Genomic DNA, 22,527 nt, shown 5'->3' on the forward strand with positions numbered 1-22,527 from the left:
AAACTGACCTGATTCTGCAAGTACTTCTTATTCTTTAAGACCATTTATGAGGAAGGCCATAGGCAGTATAAACTGTGTTATTGTGTGAATTAGAAGACGTCTTCCCTTCTGAGGAGATTAGAAAGCAATATCCTTCTGAGCATAAACCAGAGGGTATAGTTTGGCAAGACGGGCCAGACTGGATTTCAGCCTTGCTTGCCTCCTTGGCAAGGTGACTTTTTGCAGGCTCAAAAAGTGTAGACCCTGTATTTTAGGATCTTCCGTTATCTTCATCTTTTTTCAAATGTTCAGCGAATATTTACTACCTGACTCCCTTTACATTTAATATCTGAGTTAGAATTTAAACTCACAAAGCCATGTTAATTTATTTATGTATTTATTAAAATTTGTTGCACGCTCACTATCTACTTGTCAGTATTGGAAGGGCCAAAGTTACAATGATGAGCAGGGTAGATAAAGTGGCTGTTCCTTGGGAATTTGTATTGCAGGGAGGATTTAACTCAATTTAGGTGTTATTATTTAACTATCTACACAGCCTTCCATCTTAAATGGAATGTATTTTTCAAATTACTTATTGGAAAAAAAGTCCTGTATTTTTTTTTCATAGTGATAGTCGCTTCACTAGCAAAAAGCATGCTAATGATGACTCTTGGGTAAAGTAAATGATTTAGTCCTGACAACAAGATTTTTCCAACCTAATTGAGGAGAAGAAATATCCATTTTCTGGAGAACATCATCATCTGTAGAATAAAATATTACCTGAATGAATGTGAAGTATAAGTGTAATTAGTGTGTATAATAGGATTAATCAAGATTTTTTTTTTCTTTTTAACTAGAGGTAACGTTAATGAGGGAACTAAGTATCAGAACAGGGAATTCCAGATTGATACTTAAACTAACTATATGTTGATTTGAGGCAATTCATATAACCACTTTAGGCTTTAATTTTCTCATTTGTAGAAGCAATATTATAAAAGAAATCATTAAGATCTCTTTCATTCCAAGATTCCGTGATGGAGCATATCTCTGAGGGTAAAGAATATTTCAAGCAGGGTGCTAGTTTCCTTGGACACTTTAAGACGTGAAAACTTCTTCAGGCCACACAAGTCTCAACTCAGAATAGGACTGAGAAGTTTCTTTTCTCTAAAAATGTAACAGTATGTATCTATTTTTGATCATTATAAATATAAGAAAGTAACTCTGGGTGAAAGGCATATCATACAATTAGCTGGCAATCAGTGTTAAGTAGAGAGGACAAATTGGTTATTGCCTGGTGGCCTGCAAGATGTGGTCCCATCTTTGTTCTCAGTATAAAAAATATGTCAGATTTGAAATGAAATAAAAGCCATGACATCAGTCAAAAAAAAAAGATATCAGAGAGTAGAAATGGTAGTGTTAGGATTCTTTTGGATTCTGTTGGGCCAGATCAGAGGCGAGATGGTTCTGAATGGGGCACACTGGTGGTCCTCAGATGAAGTGCTTCATCATTATCTGTAACCCCCATATGGAGCCCCTGAAGGCTCCCTGACATTTGTGCCAAGTTGAATTCTCTATTTTAAAGATCTTGAGCTGTCAGAGGTCTGAAAATTATCTTAATAACCATGACTACTATTCACTCAGGGTTTCTCCCCACCCCCAAATAATAGTTATGATAAACACGTCTTATATTTGCGCTCCAGTAGGTTGAACAAAACAATATTTGTTATGGCACTTGCCCTTTAAAAATAGGTAATAACACTTTCAGAATTAATATTTATTTGCATTTAACAACCTATAAATATATCTTATTACTTTTAATATAAAATTATATAAGTACATTTTAAAATTAAATAATTATTCTTATTTTTGATGCTTTCTCAAGTTAAGACTTCATAGAAGACAATTATATTTTAAAATATGTCATTGTCCTCTTGATTTTATAATTTATTTTGCTCTGATTATATAAATGTGAAATATTAGAGTATATAACTTCTCAAGACAGCTTTTGAATAACATGCTTGTTACTTAAGCAAAATTCTACAGCTTATCAGCTATTTTAAATTGTTCATATTCTCTACGTGCATTAGAATTCTAATAGAAAATAACATATTGGTTAATATATTATTTACTGCTTATTGAAATGAAAATATAAGACCATACATTGCAACTTCAAGCAAACACAGGTATTAAGCACTGTAATCAAATTTAAAAGATGGATTTCAACTTACGGCCATGGATATGTGCAATGAATCTAAGAATTTCAGAGCCTTGAGCTGGAAGAGTCTAATATTGCTGGTGAAGAGGGAAAGTAAATCTCATACTCTCTGAGTTCAAGTCCTGCCTCTGCTATTTACTAATTATAGAAACTTGGGCATATGTTTAAAACTTCAGTTGTCTCATTGGAAAGTGGAAATACTAGTAGTACTTATCTCATAGATTGGTTTTGCTAATAAAATCAGAATATATTTGTAAATTGCTTAGCACACAATTTAAGCTCACTATGCAATGAAGATGATATTCCCCCCAAGGGGGCAAAAATTGGTTCTTGGCGTGAAACGAATCTTACACTTTTTATATATACAACATATGTACACATGTACACACACAGTATATTTGTGTTGTGAAAATGTCATAGGAAAGGGAGGGGCTATTAGGGGAAAAAATCTTTACAAAGGCTCCTTAGGGAGGAGATAATGTAACAAAAGTAAAAAACACTGGGTATTCTATTTACTTTACAGAAGCTCAATTGCTAAGAGATTTGCCCAATTCACACAGGTAGTGGTAGACTCTCAGTTTAATGGATTTTTAATGATTGTATTTTGCCAATTGGGTTTTCAAAATCATATTCCGTAAATTATTCATAAGATTGAGTCCCCAGACTGTTAATCATAACGATTTTTAAAGATATAAATCCATACTGTACTCTCTGCTGCTCCCTTTCCAATTCTGTGACAATATTTCTGAGTTGGGTCTATGTTAGACCCCACTGATGTAGCCAGGTTGTAAGCTACAAATTTATAATATTGTTCTTGACATAGTAAAGTGATATAAAATGTGAGGTTTGTAATTTAAGAATAGGCCTGAGGGAAAGTAGCTGCCATCCAGTTTTGCAATGCAGAGGTTTTGGTTTGTAATTTCTGTTTTAGCTCTAAGAATTTATAATGCAGTTCCTCATACAATAGAATGAACTATTCTGAATTAAAAAAAAATTATTATGCAGTGTCTCATTCCTATCATTACTTAGGGACCTGGTGAATCCCATGAGCCTTCCTTTGAAGTTGAATTAACTTGGTTAGTCAAAAAAGATTTGCAGTTTTAAAGTAGAATATGCTAACTAGGATATCAAATACAGTGAGGTCTTCATTTTTTCTTTCTTTAAAAACAAGATGGTGTAGATATTTATTTTATAGACAAATAGTTTTTCTTGACCCTTGTAAAATAATAACATTTTTAAAAATTTATTTTTCAATTATAGATGATATAATATTATATCAATTTCAGGTGTATGACATAGAGATTAGACATTTATATGCTGTACGAAGTGATCACTTTGAAAAATGTTTGGAAGTGGACACAATGTTGACTCATTTATTTTCCTGATCACTTATTACTATTACAGCACATTTTTCTCTCATAAATTTTATTACAAATACAAAATCATAATCTCATTTAGTGTTAAAGAATATGGGCTTTGAAGAGCCCTGGTCTGTATTTGTTGCTTATTAGCTTTTTTTTTTCCAAGGCAAATAATTTATTCTTAGTTATTTCATCTATAAAATAGGAAGAAAATTGTGCTTACCTTGGAGTGATTGCAATGGATGAATGAGAAATTGTATTTAAGTGCTTTGCACAGTGCCTAGAACCTAGTGGGTTGTTAGCATGTATTAGCAATTATTACTAACATTAATCAGTGAAAAAGACACCTTGGAGTCATTCCCGGGAAAACTTGCTCTCATTTAGCTCTTGTCATTGTTTGTATGAGAAATGAACTCCACGTTGTGACGTTCTGAGTCTGAAGAGAACTCTTGCGCTAAAAACCCTTTAAAAGCTATACTTCTCCAATGTTGCATATTCTGCTATTGACATCTCTGGAGATAACTCTTGCTCTTGGCCTGACCACTTCCCCATTTTTCACTTATCTCCTTACCATTCACTCTCATAAATAGTAGTATTTTTAACTCTGTAAATTGTAAAAAAATGCCATTTAGGTCAGCTTTTATTTTTCCATCCCTCTCCATACTCCCTTTTTCTTAGGTAGAAGTCTAAGAAACAATAACACTAAATCCTCAAAAGTGGAGCAGAGGAGAGAATATATGATGATAGAAATATATAAATATAGGGCTAAAGGCTACTATATTTCTCCCTGAATTATGTAATTGTTGACTGTTGGTTCTGTTTACTTTCTAAAATTGTATATATAATTCATTTATTTTGTCTTCATTTTATTCTGAATATTGTTTTTATTCTTTGCCTATAGTGTGCTACTCTGTAGCATTAAGAAAATCTCTAGTTGATAGGCATTTTCTAATTGTCTATATGAAATGAATGAAATTTAGGAAACTTTTTAACATGTGGCCAAATTTCACATAATCATTTCTAACTGCAGGAATTACTTGTAAATATTAAATTTGCTGTAAATATATACACATCCTCTTGCCAAATTGTATTGCACAGCACTTTGCCAAGAGAGTCACAATATGGCTAAAATTAGCTTTATTAGGTATAATAGGATGAGATGTGATTTAATTCTTTAAGCTGCCTATAAGTGCTAGAAGACAGATATGCTTTTATTCTCTCCACTAAGTTAAAAGAATGAAACATTATTTTGCAAATCCCAGTGGCAAAAGCAATCAGAATAATACATGAAGCTTCTTGAAGGAAAATAGCTTTCTGGTTAAAATTGTAATATTATTTATCTTACCCCTTCAACCACTTGACTCATTCAGTCTGTAGAAGAGCCTATTTATTTTAGCAGTGAGGTGGATTGAATTTCTGCCAAGTCAGTGTATACTCCCTTAATGAATATGTCAGAGGCAATATTGTTTCTCAAAAATCATTTAGAAAGTAGCATTTTTACATAAGTAGAGTCTTTCATTAGTTTTGAATTAAATCTTAGCAATTGCTGTTTCCACTATGGTTTTTTTTCTAAGAGAGCCTGTGGAATGCGGGGGTCTTGAGTTTTGAGTAGGAATTCCCTTTAGAGTTTATGGTACCTGCATTTGATTTAGAAAATTGAAATGAATATAACTTCTTTGTCTAACTTCTTTGTGCAGGTTGATGGCATTCTGGAAATCAAATCTCTTATGTAAAATCAACTGAAGATAGAAGGTATTGTTCGTAGGAGTACTTAGTACTACTAAGGTAGAAAGCAGATAAAATCATCGAGTTTTTAAGAGTTCCCCGGAAGTAACATCACTTTACTTCCTTTTATCTCTTTTTCCTTCAAAATACTAGAGAAAAATCAACATCTAGTGAGTAATTCCTTGACCATCTTCAAGATCCATTTTTGTTTTCAGAGGGAAAGGTGAACTCTATTATGCCATGGCAGAATTACCTCAAACACAATCTGAATTTTGAAAGACTGATGGTTTTTCATCTAATAACAGATATATTTGTACATAAGAAAATTCCATTGACTCCTGTAATACCTCTTTTTACTTTAAGCAAATATAACAAAGTGGAACAAATTTTTTATAAACTAGAGAGATGCCTGGCTATTAATTATAATTATTAATATAATTAATAATAAATATTATTACTATGCAATTTCAGTTTAATTTCTTTGTGAGGGGTTAAAAGGCATTCGAAATGTCAATCTTACAAAATGACCATCAGTAGGGATGTGGGGTATATATTGTCTTATTGACTTTTTGCAACTTATTTTTGTGTTAGTTCAAATTACTTTGATTTAGAGCTTGATTCAGTTTGAAAGAATAAAATGTGAAGGAACTCATTTTTCTTTACAATGGCAGTCTCATGCTAATGATCACAACAGACATTTTTCTTCTTAATTACAATTTATTTTGATTGAATTTGTATGCTCATCTGAAATCACCTTGTGATTAAGGAAAATCATGAACTTTGTACATTTCTAGAATTAAGATCAGTTTTTTAAAAACATTCAACATGTCATCTACCAGCATTTTTTCCCCTTGCTAATTAGCATTCTGATCATGGAGTAATTCATTATTTAAGGAAACTTTGCAATCAGTAGCAGACTTTCGCATTTCTTGTAAGGCAGGTCAATCTAATAATTTCTTATTGCAAATGAAAAATTCCACATTAGATACTAAAATAGCCAAAGCATTAATGACTATTGCATATGTACAATCACTTATAATACTGTAATATATTCCCTAGCATTTAGAAAGCTATCACTATGTAGTGATCTCAATTTATCCAAGTTATAAGTTATTTTGGCTCTTTAACACCTTGTGGCCTTAAGAGATCTCTATAGGGGCTATAACATTGCTGTCAGCAAAAGCTAAGTAGCCCATAAGACCTTGAGTAACTGCTCATCTAGTCAGGCAATTTGTCAGCTTAGGAATGGCAGAAGGCCTCAAGGTAACATGATCTAAAAGGCAGATGGAAAAAGTGGGACAAGCACAGCCCTGCACTGAATAGGTACACTGATTAGAGCAAAGATTCATTGCATTAGAGAAGACAGAGTTAGTAAACAGAAATAAAGTTGTTTCAGTCCGGAGATCCTGAAAAAGGAGTGCAGGTGAGTAGAAAAGCGGCAATTCTTTCTACAAACATTATGACTAGAGTTTGGTCAAGAAGAAATGAAGGTTCTGTAAAGAGTAAACTGCACAGACTATGCAATTCCAGGTGGCTCAGGTCATGTCCCCATCCTCAGCCACCTCCCCAAATAATTTTATTAAAACATGATTCAGACACAAATAAAAGAAGTAAATAGTTATTTAAAGTGGAACAAATTTTGGTCTCGCTACCCCATGCTTGGCGGGGGAGGTCTGGGAACGGGTTTGGAGGAGTTCAAAGTAGCGGTGAAGGACAGGGAAGGGTTTAGATTTTGCTTGAAGGATTACACCGAGTCTGCTATTTTCCTTGGTAGATACCTTGGATCTGTTTTGTCACTAGCTTCCTCCAGTCGTGGTCACTATGATTCATAAACAGAATATCCTGGATATAAATGGCCTTGTGTGTCCTGTCTGATGCCTTTATTCCATAAAAGGAAAATTAAGTGGGCCAGATGGAGGTGAATCAATCACCTAGGACAAGACTCAGGTCTTGCTCTGCCCTGGATTTGCTGAGTAAACTTGGAGAAAGCACCTAAGGCCTTTGGAGCTTAGTTGTTCAGTAACATTGATGAATGAAACTAAATTAATTAACTCTAAAGCTCCCTTGTAGTTCTAACAGTCAATAGGCATAGAAATATCCTGTGTTCGCTATTTTCTGGGAGATGACTACCTAAGTGGTCTGGAACTGGTAAGTGCTTTGTGACTTACTCATGATTTATTTGTAGAGCAAATGTAGCCCGGGGAGTCTGAGATAGAGATAGGTTGACCCAAGTACATTGATTCAATGCTTAAACGAAGCAACTTAGATGTGTCGCCTGGGACTGGAGGAATTTATTGATATGGATAAAGATCTACTGTCTGTCAAAGCAGCAGGTGCAGAAGAGACATAAGTGCTGTGACAAATGGCCTCAGTCTCACCCCGGGCCTTCAGTTATGTCACTTAGTAGTCCCCAGGGAAGTCCCATCCTGTTCTTCTCCAGCAAACCATCTCCCTCCTTCCTGCTTCCAAACCTTAGGAGTACCATTAGCCCTAATGTACATCAGTCAACTTATTGACAGTTAAGTATTGATCAAAGGAGACCTTGAGGGACTTAGCCCACATGTGTCTCAATAATCCTCAACAGCCCTCCAAAAATAAGCCAAACAAGCATCATATCTGTAAAAATAGAGTTTGTGACAAACACTGCTTCAGGACAAGTTCCCCATTCTCTTTGCGATTGGACTGCCAATCTGAAGCCTTGTGTACATGGACAATATGGAGCTTCTGATGAGATTTAATGCAGACTCACTCTGTGCTTGGCCATGCACTGGTGGATTGATGAGTTTCAACTACAGAGCCCAAACTCCAATATAGAGGTTGTAGCATCAAGTGTCTGCTGGGTCTTGGAGCTGAGAGGTTTGGAGTATTTTCTCAGCATTGATTATCACTTTGGTGTTGCAGCAAGACAAAGGAAGGAGAAGCAGCCGTAACAGATTTCCAATATTGTTGGAGCTCAGGGACTCATGTATGACTAATATCAACTCACACTGGAATATGGGTTCCATGAGGGCAAGGGCCTAATCTGTTTTGCTCACTATTCCGGCTTCAGCGCCTAACACAGTGTTAACACATGATAGGCACTTACCAATGTACATCGAATGACCGATGAGGAGGCCACTTAGTGTAGTGGTTAAGAGATAGACACTTAGATTTAAAACCCAGGTCTACTGCTCACTAACTGGAAATATGGGCAAGGGGATAAATATTTCTGTGTTACGGTTTCCTCTTTTTTAAACTAATAATATATCTCAAAGAGAAGTTACACAGGTTCAATGAATTTGAGATGTAACAGGTGCCTGGCATGTAATATAGATGTTTATTAAATAATCAGATTAATCAGTTTTCATGCCCCACTTCCTTTTCCATCATTACTGAGGTTTTATTTTTGCAACTAGAGTTTGAACTTCTAACAAGCATGAGTCTGGACAAAAAACATACTTCTGCCTTAAGACCTCAGGCAATGCAGCTTTCTACTTATGTGATGTTCTGAAGCCTCTCTTTACATCAATTTTGTTAATGTGCTACTTACCTTTCTCAACTTACAGCTCCTTGAAAGCAAACACACCATCCAAAGAGGGCCTGATTGAGAGTGAGTGCACGGTGGGTTTGGAATGAGTGCATAATTTACTCAGTGTCTTCTCTTGCTCACTCCTAGAAGGAGGAATCACAGACCCCTATCCGATCTCACAGGTTCTTCTTTACCCACAATCCGTTGGTGTCATGTGTCCATCTCCATCCCCATTCCCGGTCACTCCAGCTTCCCCATCCCACTGCTATCATCAGTAGCACAATCTCTGTTTGATCAGCACCTCTCTTTAGCTTCTCTTTTGCTTTTCCCCAATATCTGTTCTCTCTTCCTTTCCTTGTCTCTCTCCACGTGGCTTGCAGCCTTTGACATTTACTTTGGCAATCTTGCTTTGCCCCTGCCTTTTATTTGTCAGGTCCAGTCCTTTTGGTAAACTGTGAAAGAATTAATTGCAAATAAAACTCTAGTATTATTTCCTTTGAAACTTTTTATTTTTCCCATTCACACTCTTTGAGCCTTTTGGTATTCTCACTAATGGAACTGACTTCCAGGGGCTAATTCTGCAGTCGCAAATTCTGATTATTATTCTTATTCTAAGAACCATTTTTCTTCTGTGTCTCCGGGAGCTCCACCCCTCAGGGGAGTAACAGCAGTAGATTGGTTATGCTAAACACCCCACCTCAGGGGTTTAATTTTGATTTTTTTCACAGCAACCCAGTCATTTATATAGTCAAGATAGACTCATCTTGAAACTTCACAAAGCCATTTCAATTTTTAAAATCATAACTCTAGGTAATTTGTGTCTGGATATCCAGTCCTCTCTTGGATTCCCAGGGAATACTCTGTGAAGCAGGAAACTCAAGTTCATGCCCTTTTTTGCTGCCTTTTTTCCTTTGCCTTTTCTCACCCAAAATGCTCATAATGTGTAGCTAAGTTATGAGTATTAGAGAGTGTTTATGTTTTGTCTGCATATACTCTTTTTTAACCATAAAGCTGATGTGGGCAGGAGCAATTCTAAGAATGTCCAGAGAATGTGACGTGGCCCATTCTTTTTTTCTTTTTCTGTCCTTCAGTCTCTAGACCTGTGGAAATGGCATTATGTTTGGGACCTGCCCCTGCAGCCTCTCAGCTCTGCAATATTCCTTGCTCTACAGACTGTGTAGTATCTTCCTGGTCATCCTGGGGCCTGTGCGTCCATGAAAACTGCCGCGATCCACAGGGGAGAAAAGGTGAGTGCCTAGTTTGTGTGTCCATTTACTTTCAGTGTACACACGTTTATTCTGGTAGCTAAGTAGCCGATTAAGCCTGCTTAAGACAATATTTGTTTGTAAAATTTAGAAAACCAGCTCAAGCCTGATAGCATTCAGTTTTTAGGGAGGCCGTTGGGGACATTTCCATGGAACACAGTCTCTGACCTTGATTGACCTTCTGATCTGGCTGATAGCTGGCAAAGTGACTATTATTCCTAAAATGGTATAACTTAATGTTTTGTAGATATTTCTGTAATCACATCAGGAAACAACTGTTTTTGCATACCTCTTTCTTTTCAGATTTCTGCATGCTGAATTTGATGTCATGCTTTATATTTTCATGAGGGGCATTTATGTGTGTTGTTTACTTTCAGATGTCCTCAGGCTTAAAGTGAAACCCTCAAACTTTATGTACTTGTTTAATTGTATAGACCTCTACAGTCTTGTTTTCTTTCATTTGCTAATATGGATCTTCATCTGCAAGAGTTCATCTCAGGTGACATCTTGACTTTTTCTCATTGACCCTTCAGTTTGTACTGATATGGTGTTCCATTAAATGGCAGTACTTAATAGAAATATTCCCTTTACTAAGAGAAATGAGGTCCAAGGACATTCCAGAAGTTAGGTTGTGTTTGCTAAGCACTAACCCAAGTTATCACATGCAAAGAAAGAATACATGGGCAAGCAATCGATGTTCCAAAACTGGTGCTCTCAGCTGATATCTGGGTCTATGTGAAAACTCACATTTCAAGAGTCCCTGCGGCGCACAAATGCACGTATGTGCATACCCAGGTTCACACACCCTGTCGCTGGCGTTTTCCTTTATTCTAATTCTCTTCTAAGACAGAAGAGGAAGGTGTATGTCGAGCCTAAGGCAGGAAGAGGCTAACTTTAATTCTTTTATCAAACAATAGAAATCTGGATCTCAATGGGACCTGGGGTGGCTAAGGGGCTAGTGTTACTTCCTTACTTGACATGTAACCAGAATATCGCCCATGCCTTTCTAGGTATGGACACAAATAATTTCTCATTAGTAGTAATACCAACAATCTATGGTCATGTGTATAACTGGACCTCGTAAGTCTCTTGTAATTGCATATGAGATTTTCCAGGTGACTTACATGTTGTTAGAACCGGACCTCTTATGTTCGACCTATGTCACTCTGTTTTAAGGTCTCTGTCTAGAAAATGACTTAAGCTGGTTGGACTTAAGCTGCTGCTACAGCCACTGAGGCCATGGCTGTCCGTGCTGGTGCAACTTTGCTCCATTGAATGTCACCTTCCTTTGTTTTCAAAGCTGTGGAACCTACACCAGGCCAAATGGGCCTTATATTATTTGGGACACTTTTGGTTACAGGTGACAGAAACACAATTCGGAAGAGAATTTATTAGCACATATGGCTACAAAATAGAAGGGAAAGTAGGAATGCATCCAAAAGTATCAGTGAGGTTTCAGGTGTTAGTCTTTCTCATTCTTTTTCTTTTTCTTTATGACCTTGTTTCTACAATCTTCTATTCTTTTTCTCTTTAACATCTTCTAATCGCTCCATCTCTTGGTTATACCTTTCTCTGTATTCTGTTCATTATAAGGCAGGCTCTCTCTATGGGGTAAAGACCAGCATTAATTTTTTTACTGCTAAATCTACCGTGTATCCTCCGTTTTGGTAGATTTACTTTTAGTTAATATATGCCTTTTAGTGGTTATTCATCTGACAAATAACAGGGCAACAACAAATTGTTGTAACTATTTGAAACACTCTGATTTGAAACATCTATTTCTTAGAATTGTTTACAAAAGTTATAAATCACTTCAGTGATAAATGTTTTCTGTTTTTTTTAAAAGCAACATAACATTCAAACTTTTTTTTATTCAATTGACATTTGATTTAAAACAAAACAAAAAATTAGGCACAATGATTTCATCCAAATAATCTGTAAGTAACATAAAACTCCATTTATAATTTTAATAGGTCAGACTGTGAAAGTCTCTCAGTTTCATTTAAACTTTCAGATGTAAAATAACATTGACATGGCCTACAAATTACAAATTGGAGAATAAGGGTAAAGATCTTTTGTTTCCTTGATTTTTAGATCCATTTTTTTCCCACATGTTGTGGGTTTCTAGATTTTGTCATAACATTGATAAGTACATTTTATGCAGCGGTATTTTTCTTTCCAAAACATTGTAATAAAATCAACATAGTGTCTTACAAACGATGACATCTTATTATATTTAATGGTCAATTAATTTTTTGAGCCTTATTGAATATAGTTAACATAAAGCATTGTGTAATTTTAAGGTATACAACATAATGATTTGATATGCACATATATTGCAAAATTGATTACCACAATACAGTTAGCTAACACATCTATCACTTCACATCATTACCTTGTGTGTAAGTGTGTATAAAAAACTTTTAAGATCTGTTCTCTTTGCACCCCAAAATTCATTGCAGTGTTATTCATAATAGTCATGAAAACAACATAAATGTCTGTCAACAATGAATGGTTGAAGAAAATGTGATATATATCTATATACACATATATACATATACATACATATGCATACACACACAAAGGAATATTATTTAGCCATAAAAAGAAGAAAATCCTGCCATTTGTGATAACATGGATGAACCTTGAGAGCATTATGCAAAGTGAAATGTCAGACAGAGAAAAACAAATAGTTTGATTTCACTTATATGTGGAATATATATATATATGTACACACACACATATATATATATATAACGAATTCATAGGAACAGGGAGTAGAATGGTATTTGCCAGTAGCTAGGGGATTGGAAGATTGGGGAGATGTTGGTCAAAGGATACAAACTTTCAGTTATAAGATTAATTTATTCTGAGGATCTAATATACAGCATGATGACTATAGTTAACAATATCATATACTTGAACGTTGCTATGAGAGTTGATCTTAAAAGTCTCACAGTAAGTAAATTAGTAAGTAAGTAAGTAAGTAAGTAAGTAAACGAATTCCTTTTTAGATAGTATATAAAGTAAAAAAGAAATGTCTTTCCTAAAAGTTCCAGAAAGATTCCTGGAATTGAATCTCATTGACTAATATGGGTCACGTACTTTTCCTTGACCCAGTCACTCTGATTTGGGGATGTGAGGCTGAAGCGGAGAAATCCTAGGCATGTGACCACCAGCGGAGGGACAGCTCTGCCAAGCTTCACAGACTGAGAGTGAAAGAAGGGTGGCCCCTTCAAGAAAAAATAAGGTGCTGATATACTACAAGAAGGGAAAACCAATGCTGGGGTCAGACTTAATAGGTGTTTATTAAATGCTTAGTTCCCTTTGTTCTGGGCCATAGAGTCTCTACAGAAATTCAGAGAGTGGTTTTTTCCTAATTCTGTATTGTAGTTTTTGTCACTTGAGCCCAACTTTTCATAAAACTCTGTGAAAAATTGTTCTTGTAACTTTCATTTCAGTCTTCCTTTTCCACATAACTCAGAACTTGTCCATGGAACTCATTTGGGAAACTCACAACATTCTGACCCCTCCATTTACCCATTTGTTCAAGATGCTTTTAAGCCAAATCTTTTCCTCATCGGCTCCTGTTCCCCTATTGTAGAGGTCAACTCCTGCTAACATACCCTGGTTCAGCATTTATTAGACATCACCTCCTGTGGGATGAATCATGTCCTCCAAAGAGATATGTTCAATGCTAGCTTCTGGTATGCGTAAATACGACCTTATTTGGAAATCGGGTTATTGCAGATGTAATCAAGTTAAGATGAGATCACATGGGATTAGAGTAGACCCTATTCCAAAGACTGGTGTCCTTTTCCAAAGGAAGAAATTTGAACACTGAGAAACACACAGAGAATGGCACGTGATGATATAGAGACAGCATACACAAGGTGAAGGTCATGAGAAGACAGAGGTAGATATTGCAGTGATAACTCTACAAGCCAAGGATTGCCAGGATTGCCAACAACCAGTAAAAACTAGGAGAGGGGCACGGAAGCTATTTTTCCCTAAAGCATTCAGTGGGAACGTGGTTCTACTGACACCTCGATTTTGGGTTTCTATCCACCAGAACTGTGAGACAATAAGTTTCTGGGTTTTTTTACGTCACTCAGTTTGTACAACTTTGTTTTGGCAGCCCTAGGAAACCAATATACTGGCTAAACTTGCATTGGCATTTAGGAAACCAATATATTGCCTAAATTTGCATCAGTAATTAGGCTTAACAAAGATATAACACTTTGTAAAATGTGAAACTAAAATGTAGAGAAGTAAAGCAATTTGTCCTAAATCTCGCAGTGACTTAATAATGGCCGTGCCAGCACTAAGAACCTTGATTTCTGTCTCCTCAGTCCAGTGTTCTTTCAAACACTAGGCTTCCTTAGTGATTTCTCCATTAAAAGTTTGGATCAAGACACAAGTTTAGCCCTGACATTAGCAGAGAAATCCTCTGCCATGTGTACCACACTGGCCAGTGGGAACCATTAGCCTTGAGAGCTAATCTTTGAGTTGATGTAGGAGATGAGGTGTGGGATGCATCTTAACACTGGCGCTTTGCTTTTGAAGGGAAAGGGAAAGTAGACTGCAGTGTATGAGAAAAGGAGAGTGTACCAAAATCAGCTTAAGAGCACCAAGTAACTGAGATGCATGTTTTTCCTTAAACAATAAATTTTTCAGAGAGCCTCAGCCTTTGGGGCTTCAGGAAAGGGTGGAGATAGTAGAACTTCTGCAGAGTTTAGGGGCATGCTGGGATTGATAAGAATTAGTCTCTGTTTTCTAGGGCCCATACTGAGGCTAAATGATCTACTTTAGGCACTAAGTAATAGGAGACAGAAGAGAGTATAAGTGTAATGATTGTTATTCAGGCCTGGGAGTTTGTGATTTTATAAATACTTCCACCTAGAGCAGAGAGAATTTCCATTTTTAAGGTCTTACTAAGACCTGCCAGGACCACCTGCCTGTAATCTCTCTTGGGAAGAATAAAGAATGGGGTTTCCCTCTAGATAAATGATTCTGTGCCTACCAGGAGTCCAAGCATGTTATGATGACAGTAAGTAATCTTGTTATTTCTACCGAAATAGTGAGCATGAGGTCTAAGAGCCTCTCAGTCTCAGTCTGTCTCATGGTGCTACCATGGGTTCTGCCAGAGTTACTGACTGGCACGAACTGAATGCGGTTTAGAAATCCATGAAGGCTGGTGTGCATAGGCTAATGCATTAAACATAGCAGAACTGTGAATGAAAACTGGAGTGTTTAGCTTCACATTTGAGTTCTCTGCTCTAATGAAATACAGTAGACCTACTAGCAGAAATCTAGGATAGTTATACTCTTAGATTCTATCTATCTATCTATCTATCTATCTATCTATCTATCTATCTATCTATCTATCATCTATCTATCTATCATCTATTTATCATCTATCATCTATTTATCTATCTATGAACCTGGATATATAATATACATATATATTATATATACCATCATATGGAATATATATTGGAAGATTTAAGGGAAAAACAAGCTGACAACAGCAGCAAGAAAATAACTGCGGAAAGTAGGACCTAATTACTTTTGCTCCTCAATAGTCTTTTTCCTAGTTGCTGTATTATGGCTTTGGTGGTTATGGTGTCCCATTTGTTCACGTTTAAGAAAAAAAAGTAGAAAAGGATGGAAAAGCAGATAACTAATAGAAGTAATTAGTTATTATAGAAATTATCTTCATATGGCTGTTCTTCTTAGGCAGGCACCATTCAATCAGGAATAAGGTTGGTGGCTGTCAGCCATTCAGAGTACATTACGAAGTCAGCCGTTGTCCACAGCCTTCGCACCTTTCATCAGGTCTGTGACAGGCAGACAAGGGGAACAGTGGTTGGCAGGTTGGTACTTGTCAAGCGAAGCTAGAACACCTTTCAGAGGAATTTAAATTGGATCAGATTTTATCATTCATTGCGTTATCTTTCATGCATTCCCAGAGACTTATAATTAGCAGTAGATGAAAGAGAAGTAATCTGAAAAATTGCTGATGAATGAACTCTACATAGAGGTGCAATGCATTTTTTAAAAATATTTTTGATGTAAAGACATGTATTTATATGACAGTCTTGTCCTTTTTAGACTTATTTCCGAAAGGCAACCTTGCCTATTGAAGTTGTTCTAAAGAGGAAGTGATGGAGGCCTCCCAGGACGGTGTCACAGTAGATAATTGCTTATGTGGTAGGAGGTTGGGAATTCCATTCCTCCCCTGTACAGTCCCCATCAAAACACCTAAAGTGCCAAAAGTCTCCGTAGGAAAAGGCATTTTGAAACTGAGAAGTCATGACACTCTTTACAAAGAAAGTCTTTTATACTTGGAAACAAATCAATTTAGATAACGCACTAAAGTAGGGAAATACTGACATGTTTTAGATCTTATGTAATAATGGGAAAATTTCCACTTTCTATCCTCATCTGCTTAAAATTATTTCGCTTTGTCACAGATAATATGTGTATACTAAGAGACAGCTTTGTGTGTTGGGACTGATGGAGTGCTGTACCAACTTTTCATTCTAAGAATTGAGTCCTCATGCTCACAGTTACCCTATCAATGAATCTTCTTCTTTGCTGTATTCACAACAGGGTGAACTAATAATGATACTATAAAATACTACCCCTGCAAGAATAGTGGTTGATTTCTAAAATTGGAATCAAAGATTTAGTCTGCTCAAGTTCTTTGACTCAGCGTTGTTACCCAGCATCCAGGCTGCCAGAGATAAGGACAAGTGGAATGTTTAAAATGGAATAAGCTTCTGTTATCTTTGGTCAGCCTGGTGGATCTTGCTTCAAGTCTGTCCCAGTGGAGTTAGTGTAGAGAGTGTTGGCCATGGATAGCTCCATGGAAGCTTAGGTGGACACTTTTGGGCCACTAGCATGTAAAGAAATACAGTCCTCTGACCTGGATTTACCCTCTTGAGCCTCCTTTAATTTTTTCATAGTTTTACTTAAAAAGATATTGACAATTCTGCTGTTTGTGTTTTGTCTCTTTTTCCGCCTCAACCCATGATTCACTCTTTTGGAATGATCTTCAGTAGAATATACACTTAACTGGTAGACTATATACTAAATCTTTAGGTTTATAGAAAAAAATAAAAATCTACAAATATTAGTTTTCCTAAAGATGCACCAAATCTGTGGTCAGGAAGTGATTATTATAACTCTTTCCTGCTATCCAGTGGCCAAAATGCCACTCTCTAATCTGTACACCTTTAGGTTAGGGAGATGAAACATGGTACCTGTCAGATCCACTGTATGAAGTGTGGCTGGAGCACATTGTACCCAAGAGCTGCCTTGAATCCTTTCTTGCGAGTGGGTAATGACTTAGAAAGACTGAAGCTAAATTTCATACACATCCATTTCACCAGTAACGTGCTTTTGGAGAAGCGATAACATATCTTTTAGCCTTAGTTTCCACATATGTAAAATGAGAATAGTAACTGGTGAAATAGTTTTAAGGATTTATTAATTTTGGGTAATATAAGTAAAGTTGTCACATTCTTGGTATACGGTAGTGCTTAATTAATGCACGTGCCTTTTTCCCTGGTTGGACTACATTTTCTGTGAAGATTAGATTTATGTTTTGTCTTTCTCCTTTAGCTTCCTACAGTACATTATAGTGATCTACATATGGCAGTTAATGTTTATGGAATGACGACATTTGATTAATATGAAATTGAGTAAATGAAGGTAAGTGGTTGGCTGGCCCCAGCCATTGTGGACTTGGCAGTGTGTATCTTTCATAACAGAAGCACCCAGGGGAAGCCTGATATCTATTGCAGGCATGGACATTGATGTGTGATTAAAGTTAAGTGTTAACAGGAGAATCCAAGGTTTTTGTTTTATGCTGAGCTTGTGCTATGATTTGATCCTAGTTAGAGTCAGGACAAGGGCAGCACAAATGAAAGACTGAAAGAATTTATTGACTGAGGAGATGTAATCTATAGATTTATGGGGAGATGGATGCGACTTAATTTATAGAGGAAAACTGCACATGCCCCTCTGTGGCATTAAGCTGTAGGTATAGGACTGCTAGGTTTCTGAGCTGGTGGACAAATAACAGAAATCATGAAGACCCATGGCACCTCCTGCTCAAAGCTATAGACTAAATAAGCACAAACATAAGACAGTAAATAAGCAGCATATGGGCAGTACACGTAAGAATAGAGGTCATCCAGAGTGTGTGGCAGTGAGAGCTCATTGGTCATTACAGTTTGATGTTTGAGTGTAGTTTAGAGCCCTGCATGTTTCCGGCGTCTTTACTTAAGGTGGCCCACAAAAGCCCTTCCCTGGGTTTTATTTCGACTAAGTAATAATATATACTCGGAGATATGAAACAGGCAGAAATCATCTATTGTTTTAATCACCCCGATCTTAATATTTTTAATGCCATGAGAACATGGTGTCTGATTAGCCAAATAATGCCTTTTCAACAAGTGGCTGATCTTTAAAGTAAGAGTCTGAGAGTCTCTTGTGAAGGGAGTTTATAGGTTAACCCTAGACCAAGAAAACCTAAATAAAGAACTTATGATTGTTTTAGGTTTGGGGGGCTGGTTGAAAAAGGTGAAGGGATTCAGAAGTACAAAGTGGTAGTTACAAAATAGCCATAGGCATGTAAAGTACAGCATAAGGAATATACTTAATAATACTGTAACAACTGTGTATGATGCCAGGTGTATACTAGACTAATCTGGGGTGAGCGCTTTGTAAATTATACAAATGCGTAACCACTATGCTTTACACACGAAACTAATATAAAATAATACTGAATGTCAGCTATAATAGAAAAATCAAAAAATAATATAAAATAAATAAAATACTTGCCCAGCCCTGCAATATTCTAAGGAAACTTGGCTCCCTCTTGTGGCCTAAAACCATGTGTCAATTTGTTTTAGCCTCTTTGGCTGTGCTATTTAAGAGGAGCCAGTCTTTTGCCAACTACACCTTGAGCTTTGTAACCTTTTTATTTCATTACTATTTGTGGAAAAATAGACACAGCTGGAAAAACTATGGAGACATATACCTGGATTTGTTACCTCCCATGCTTCCTAACTTGTCCCTCTCACCTTCTCTTGTTGGAAGGGTTGTGGGGTATCTAACTCACATTCTGGGAATTCAATGTCCTTATGCTATCTTTCTATCAAAGACTTATCTTTTTTACTTGCCTCAAGGAATTAAAGAACAATTTCTGAAAATTTTACCATGCAATATGATTGGCTTTATTTTTAAAGAAAAGGAAATGAATCAGTGGTTGAATTTGGTGTATTAAAGAATGGAATATAAAATATGAGATCCATGGAAAGTAGGCATAGCCTTTAGAAGTGATCTATCATGAGGACCACAGACTAAAAACTCAGACTAAAGGGTTTTATCTAGTTCTCAGTCACTTATTGTTTTAGCTAACTTAAAAAAAAAAAAAATCATTACTTTCCGACATTTAAAAATAGAGAGATTTTATATGAAAACAAAACATAATTTGGATTTCTGGCTTCTTAGACAAAACCAGAAGATTTGATAAAAGAGAGTTCACATTTTCTCATGGCAACTGTCAATGGAAGCTGAAGAATAGCCGACCATTTCAGAGCAGGCACACATTCTCCAACTTATCACAGACCTCACCACTCCCTACAGTCTTGTGGTTTATCCATTTTCATCAGTTTGTACCTGCTTGATTCCTGTGATACTGTGTTTGTGACTGTAGGCTTATAGCATGTAAGGCCCATTTATACGCTAATTATGGTGGGACTTTGGGCCCTAGTTTTACAGTACCTTTTTTTTTTTTTTAACTGAATAACCAAGGACTCATGTCTAGCCAGGGTGGGTAGTGTGGTCCAAACAGATACTGCCTTCACAGGCAGGCTGACCTGGAAATCTCGGGACACAGAGCCGTGAATGCTCAGGTATCCGGGATATGCCAAAGTGCAGATGTATTTTGACTTAATACCGAGTAACAAGAATGTCAAAAACTACAGGAAAAAGAAAATGTGGATTTATCTATGTTTGGGCTATTTGTATGAGTCTCCATTTATTTTTACTTGCCTATTGATGACATAGGACATGTGCTACTTGTTATTTCTTTTGATTATCTGACCTCTCCAGTTCCTAGGTCGGAAACTCTTGGACAACAGATTTCCTGCTCTAGTCCTTTCCCACTTTTTTCTTTCCTTTTCATATCTCTCCATTTTCCATGAAATAAAATACATCGGAATAATGCATGCTTTAGAGCTATAGGTTTTCAAATGAAAATTTCTTCTCTTTCCACAGTGCTGCTTCTCCTTTGCTGGATGAGGATGGAATCTGTGAAACTTGTTCTTTCTCTTTTAAGGATTTAGAATGAGATGGCGCCATGTCCTCATGGAGTCCACAGGGCCTGCGGGGTATTGCCCTCATTTGGTGGAATCTGTTCCCTGTGAGGATCCAATGTGTTATCGATGGCTGGCATCTGAAGGAATCTGTATCGCTGATCATGGAAAATGTGGCCTGGGACATCGCATCCTGAAGGCTGTCTGCCAGAATGACCGAGGTATGACGTAAAGGAACACATGTATTTTGAAAGTGATATCTGCCAAATGACATGATTCTCCTGAAGGAGGGAAACACTTTCCTATCCTTAAATATATTTAATTCAAGTGACACGTTGCTGCAGAGTAAGCTGCCTTGACTTAGTATGGGGCCACATACTCCATGACAAAAGAGCACTATTTGATTCTGTCCAAATGCAATACGGTGAACCTGGAGATTTCTTTGAAGTTCTTAATTCATCAACACATAGAATACAGAAATGGTCTGGATAGTCTCAGTTTAATACAAAAAAAATTTTATTTGCCTTTTTTGAGATTGATACGTAACATGCTTTTATATATTATTAGCAAATACTACTTTGTAAAGATTTCAGGGCTGCAGCTCCCTCCAAGTTAAAAATTTTAAAAATATATATTAAGCTATATCTTTTCATTTATGTAACATTAGATTGGAATCAGTTCTAGACATTATACCAACATTTCTAGAGAACGATTTTTAAATATAAGTTATAAAGATTTACAAAACTATTAACAATGGTGTCTTTCCTTCATCACCAAGCTTCTAGTACAATGGTTATTTGAAATGAAGTGTGATTTATAAAATATGTAAGTCACATGGAAATGAGAAAAGTGACATTTAAAACCTTTATCCTACAGTTAAAAATTCAGTCTCTTGGAAGAATAGCAAATATGTCTATTAATCAACTCTGTCATGAGAAGTACCATTTATAATGCTCTTGGCGTATGGAGTGAAATGTTTTGACTTATGGAATGAAGAAAGCCATAGAACAGAAGGAAATTACAAAGTGGATTCAGAATGGATATTAACATCCACACAGGCTTGACATTCAGCAATACATTTCCTTGTTTCCTTTCTTCCCTCCCTCTCTTCCTTCTTCCCTCCTCTGTTTCCCTCCTTCCCTTCCTTTCCTTTCCTCCTTCACTCTTTTTTCTTCCTCCTTCTCTCCCTCAGTCTTTCCTTCCTTCTTTTATTTATCACTACTTTACCATTACAAGTAGACATTTTGTCAGGTGATATAACTGATAACCTTATGAAACCAGGTGGTTGTTTAATTAAACAGAGAGCAGGAACAGATTGTATTAGCTATAGTCCTTTTTGATCAAGTAGTTAAAACAAATAGTGGCTTCTAATTTTACCCCATGATTTTTGAATTGTGGTAACGTATGCAATTTATTAACAGGCAAATAAAATTGTTTTTGTATTGCTTTCCTTTGAATTCAGGAAGAGTAGTATAAAGGTTGAAAACCTAGGTTTTTGAGTCAGACATTAGAATTTCAAGTCTGCTACTCATCTGCTATATGATCTCAGGAAAAAGTTTTAACTATGGAAACATTGGTTTTTTTTAGCTGAAAAGTCAGGATAACAAAAGCTACCTCTCACATTCAGAATGTGAGAGTTAAATTAGTTAAATAAAAGTGACTAATAAAGTGCCTGGCACATAATCATTCAAAATAAGCTGTAAGCTTATTTTACTTGTAATGCATAGTTATTACTGTGCTCTGTCCTGGGGGAATGGTACAAAAATCATTCTTTTATAAATGAAAATAATAATGAGGGTTAGAATAACCATACTCATCTTCTTCTCAACCTCCAGTTGTGGAAACGAGATCATTTGTTTAGTTGAGACGCAATAACAAATGACTGTCATCTCATAGCAGGTATTGGAGATTTGTCATGACATAAAATGTCCATAGGTCTAGAGACTTATTATACAATTTATGTTGTGCCTCTTAACAGATTTGCAGAATGTGATATTCAGATTTATAATTAGAGATGTATATTTGGTCTTTATCTCGTTTCTGGCAAAGAACTCCTAAAATCGTTGGAATTTCCTAAGCAATAAGGGCAATGGGGATATCTGTTGTTACAGTGTTTGCTCTCCTGTCCTTAGTTCCTGAAATT

At 36.3% G+C, this 22,527-nt stretch overlaps 1 protein-coding gene across 2 annotated transcripts in view; it reads left to right on the forward strand.

The window, feature by feature from the left end:
- THSD7B (thrombospondin type 1 domain containing 7B) overlaps nt 1–22,527 on the forward strand; it is a 742,175-nt gene that overhangs the window by 318,496 nt on the left and 401,152 nt on the right. For both annotated transcript variants that reach the window (XM_039874567.1, XM_039874568.1), the window contains exons 6-7: nt 9,880–10,035; nt 20,408–20,605. In XM_039874567.1, the coding sequence (XP_039730501.1) occupies nt 9,880–10,035; nt 20,408–20,605 (354 nt within the window). The remainder of the gene's footprint in view (nt 1–9,879; nt 10,036–20,407; nt 20,606–22,527) is intronic.

Source organism: Pteropus medius, unplaced genomic scaffold, assembly GCF_902729225.1.
Source record: "Pteropus medius unplaced genomic scaffold, Ma_sr-lr_union100, whole genome shotgun sequence".
Classification (NCBI taxonomy): Eukaryota; Metazoa; Chordata; class Mammalia; order Chiroptera; family Pteropodidae; genus Pteropus; species Pteropus medius.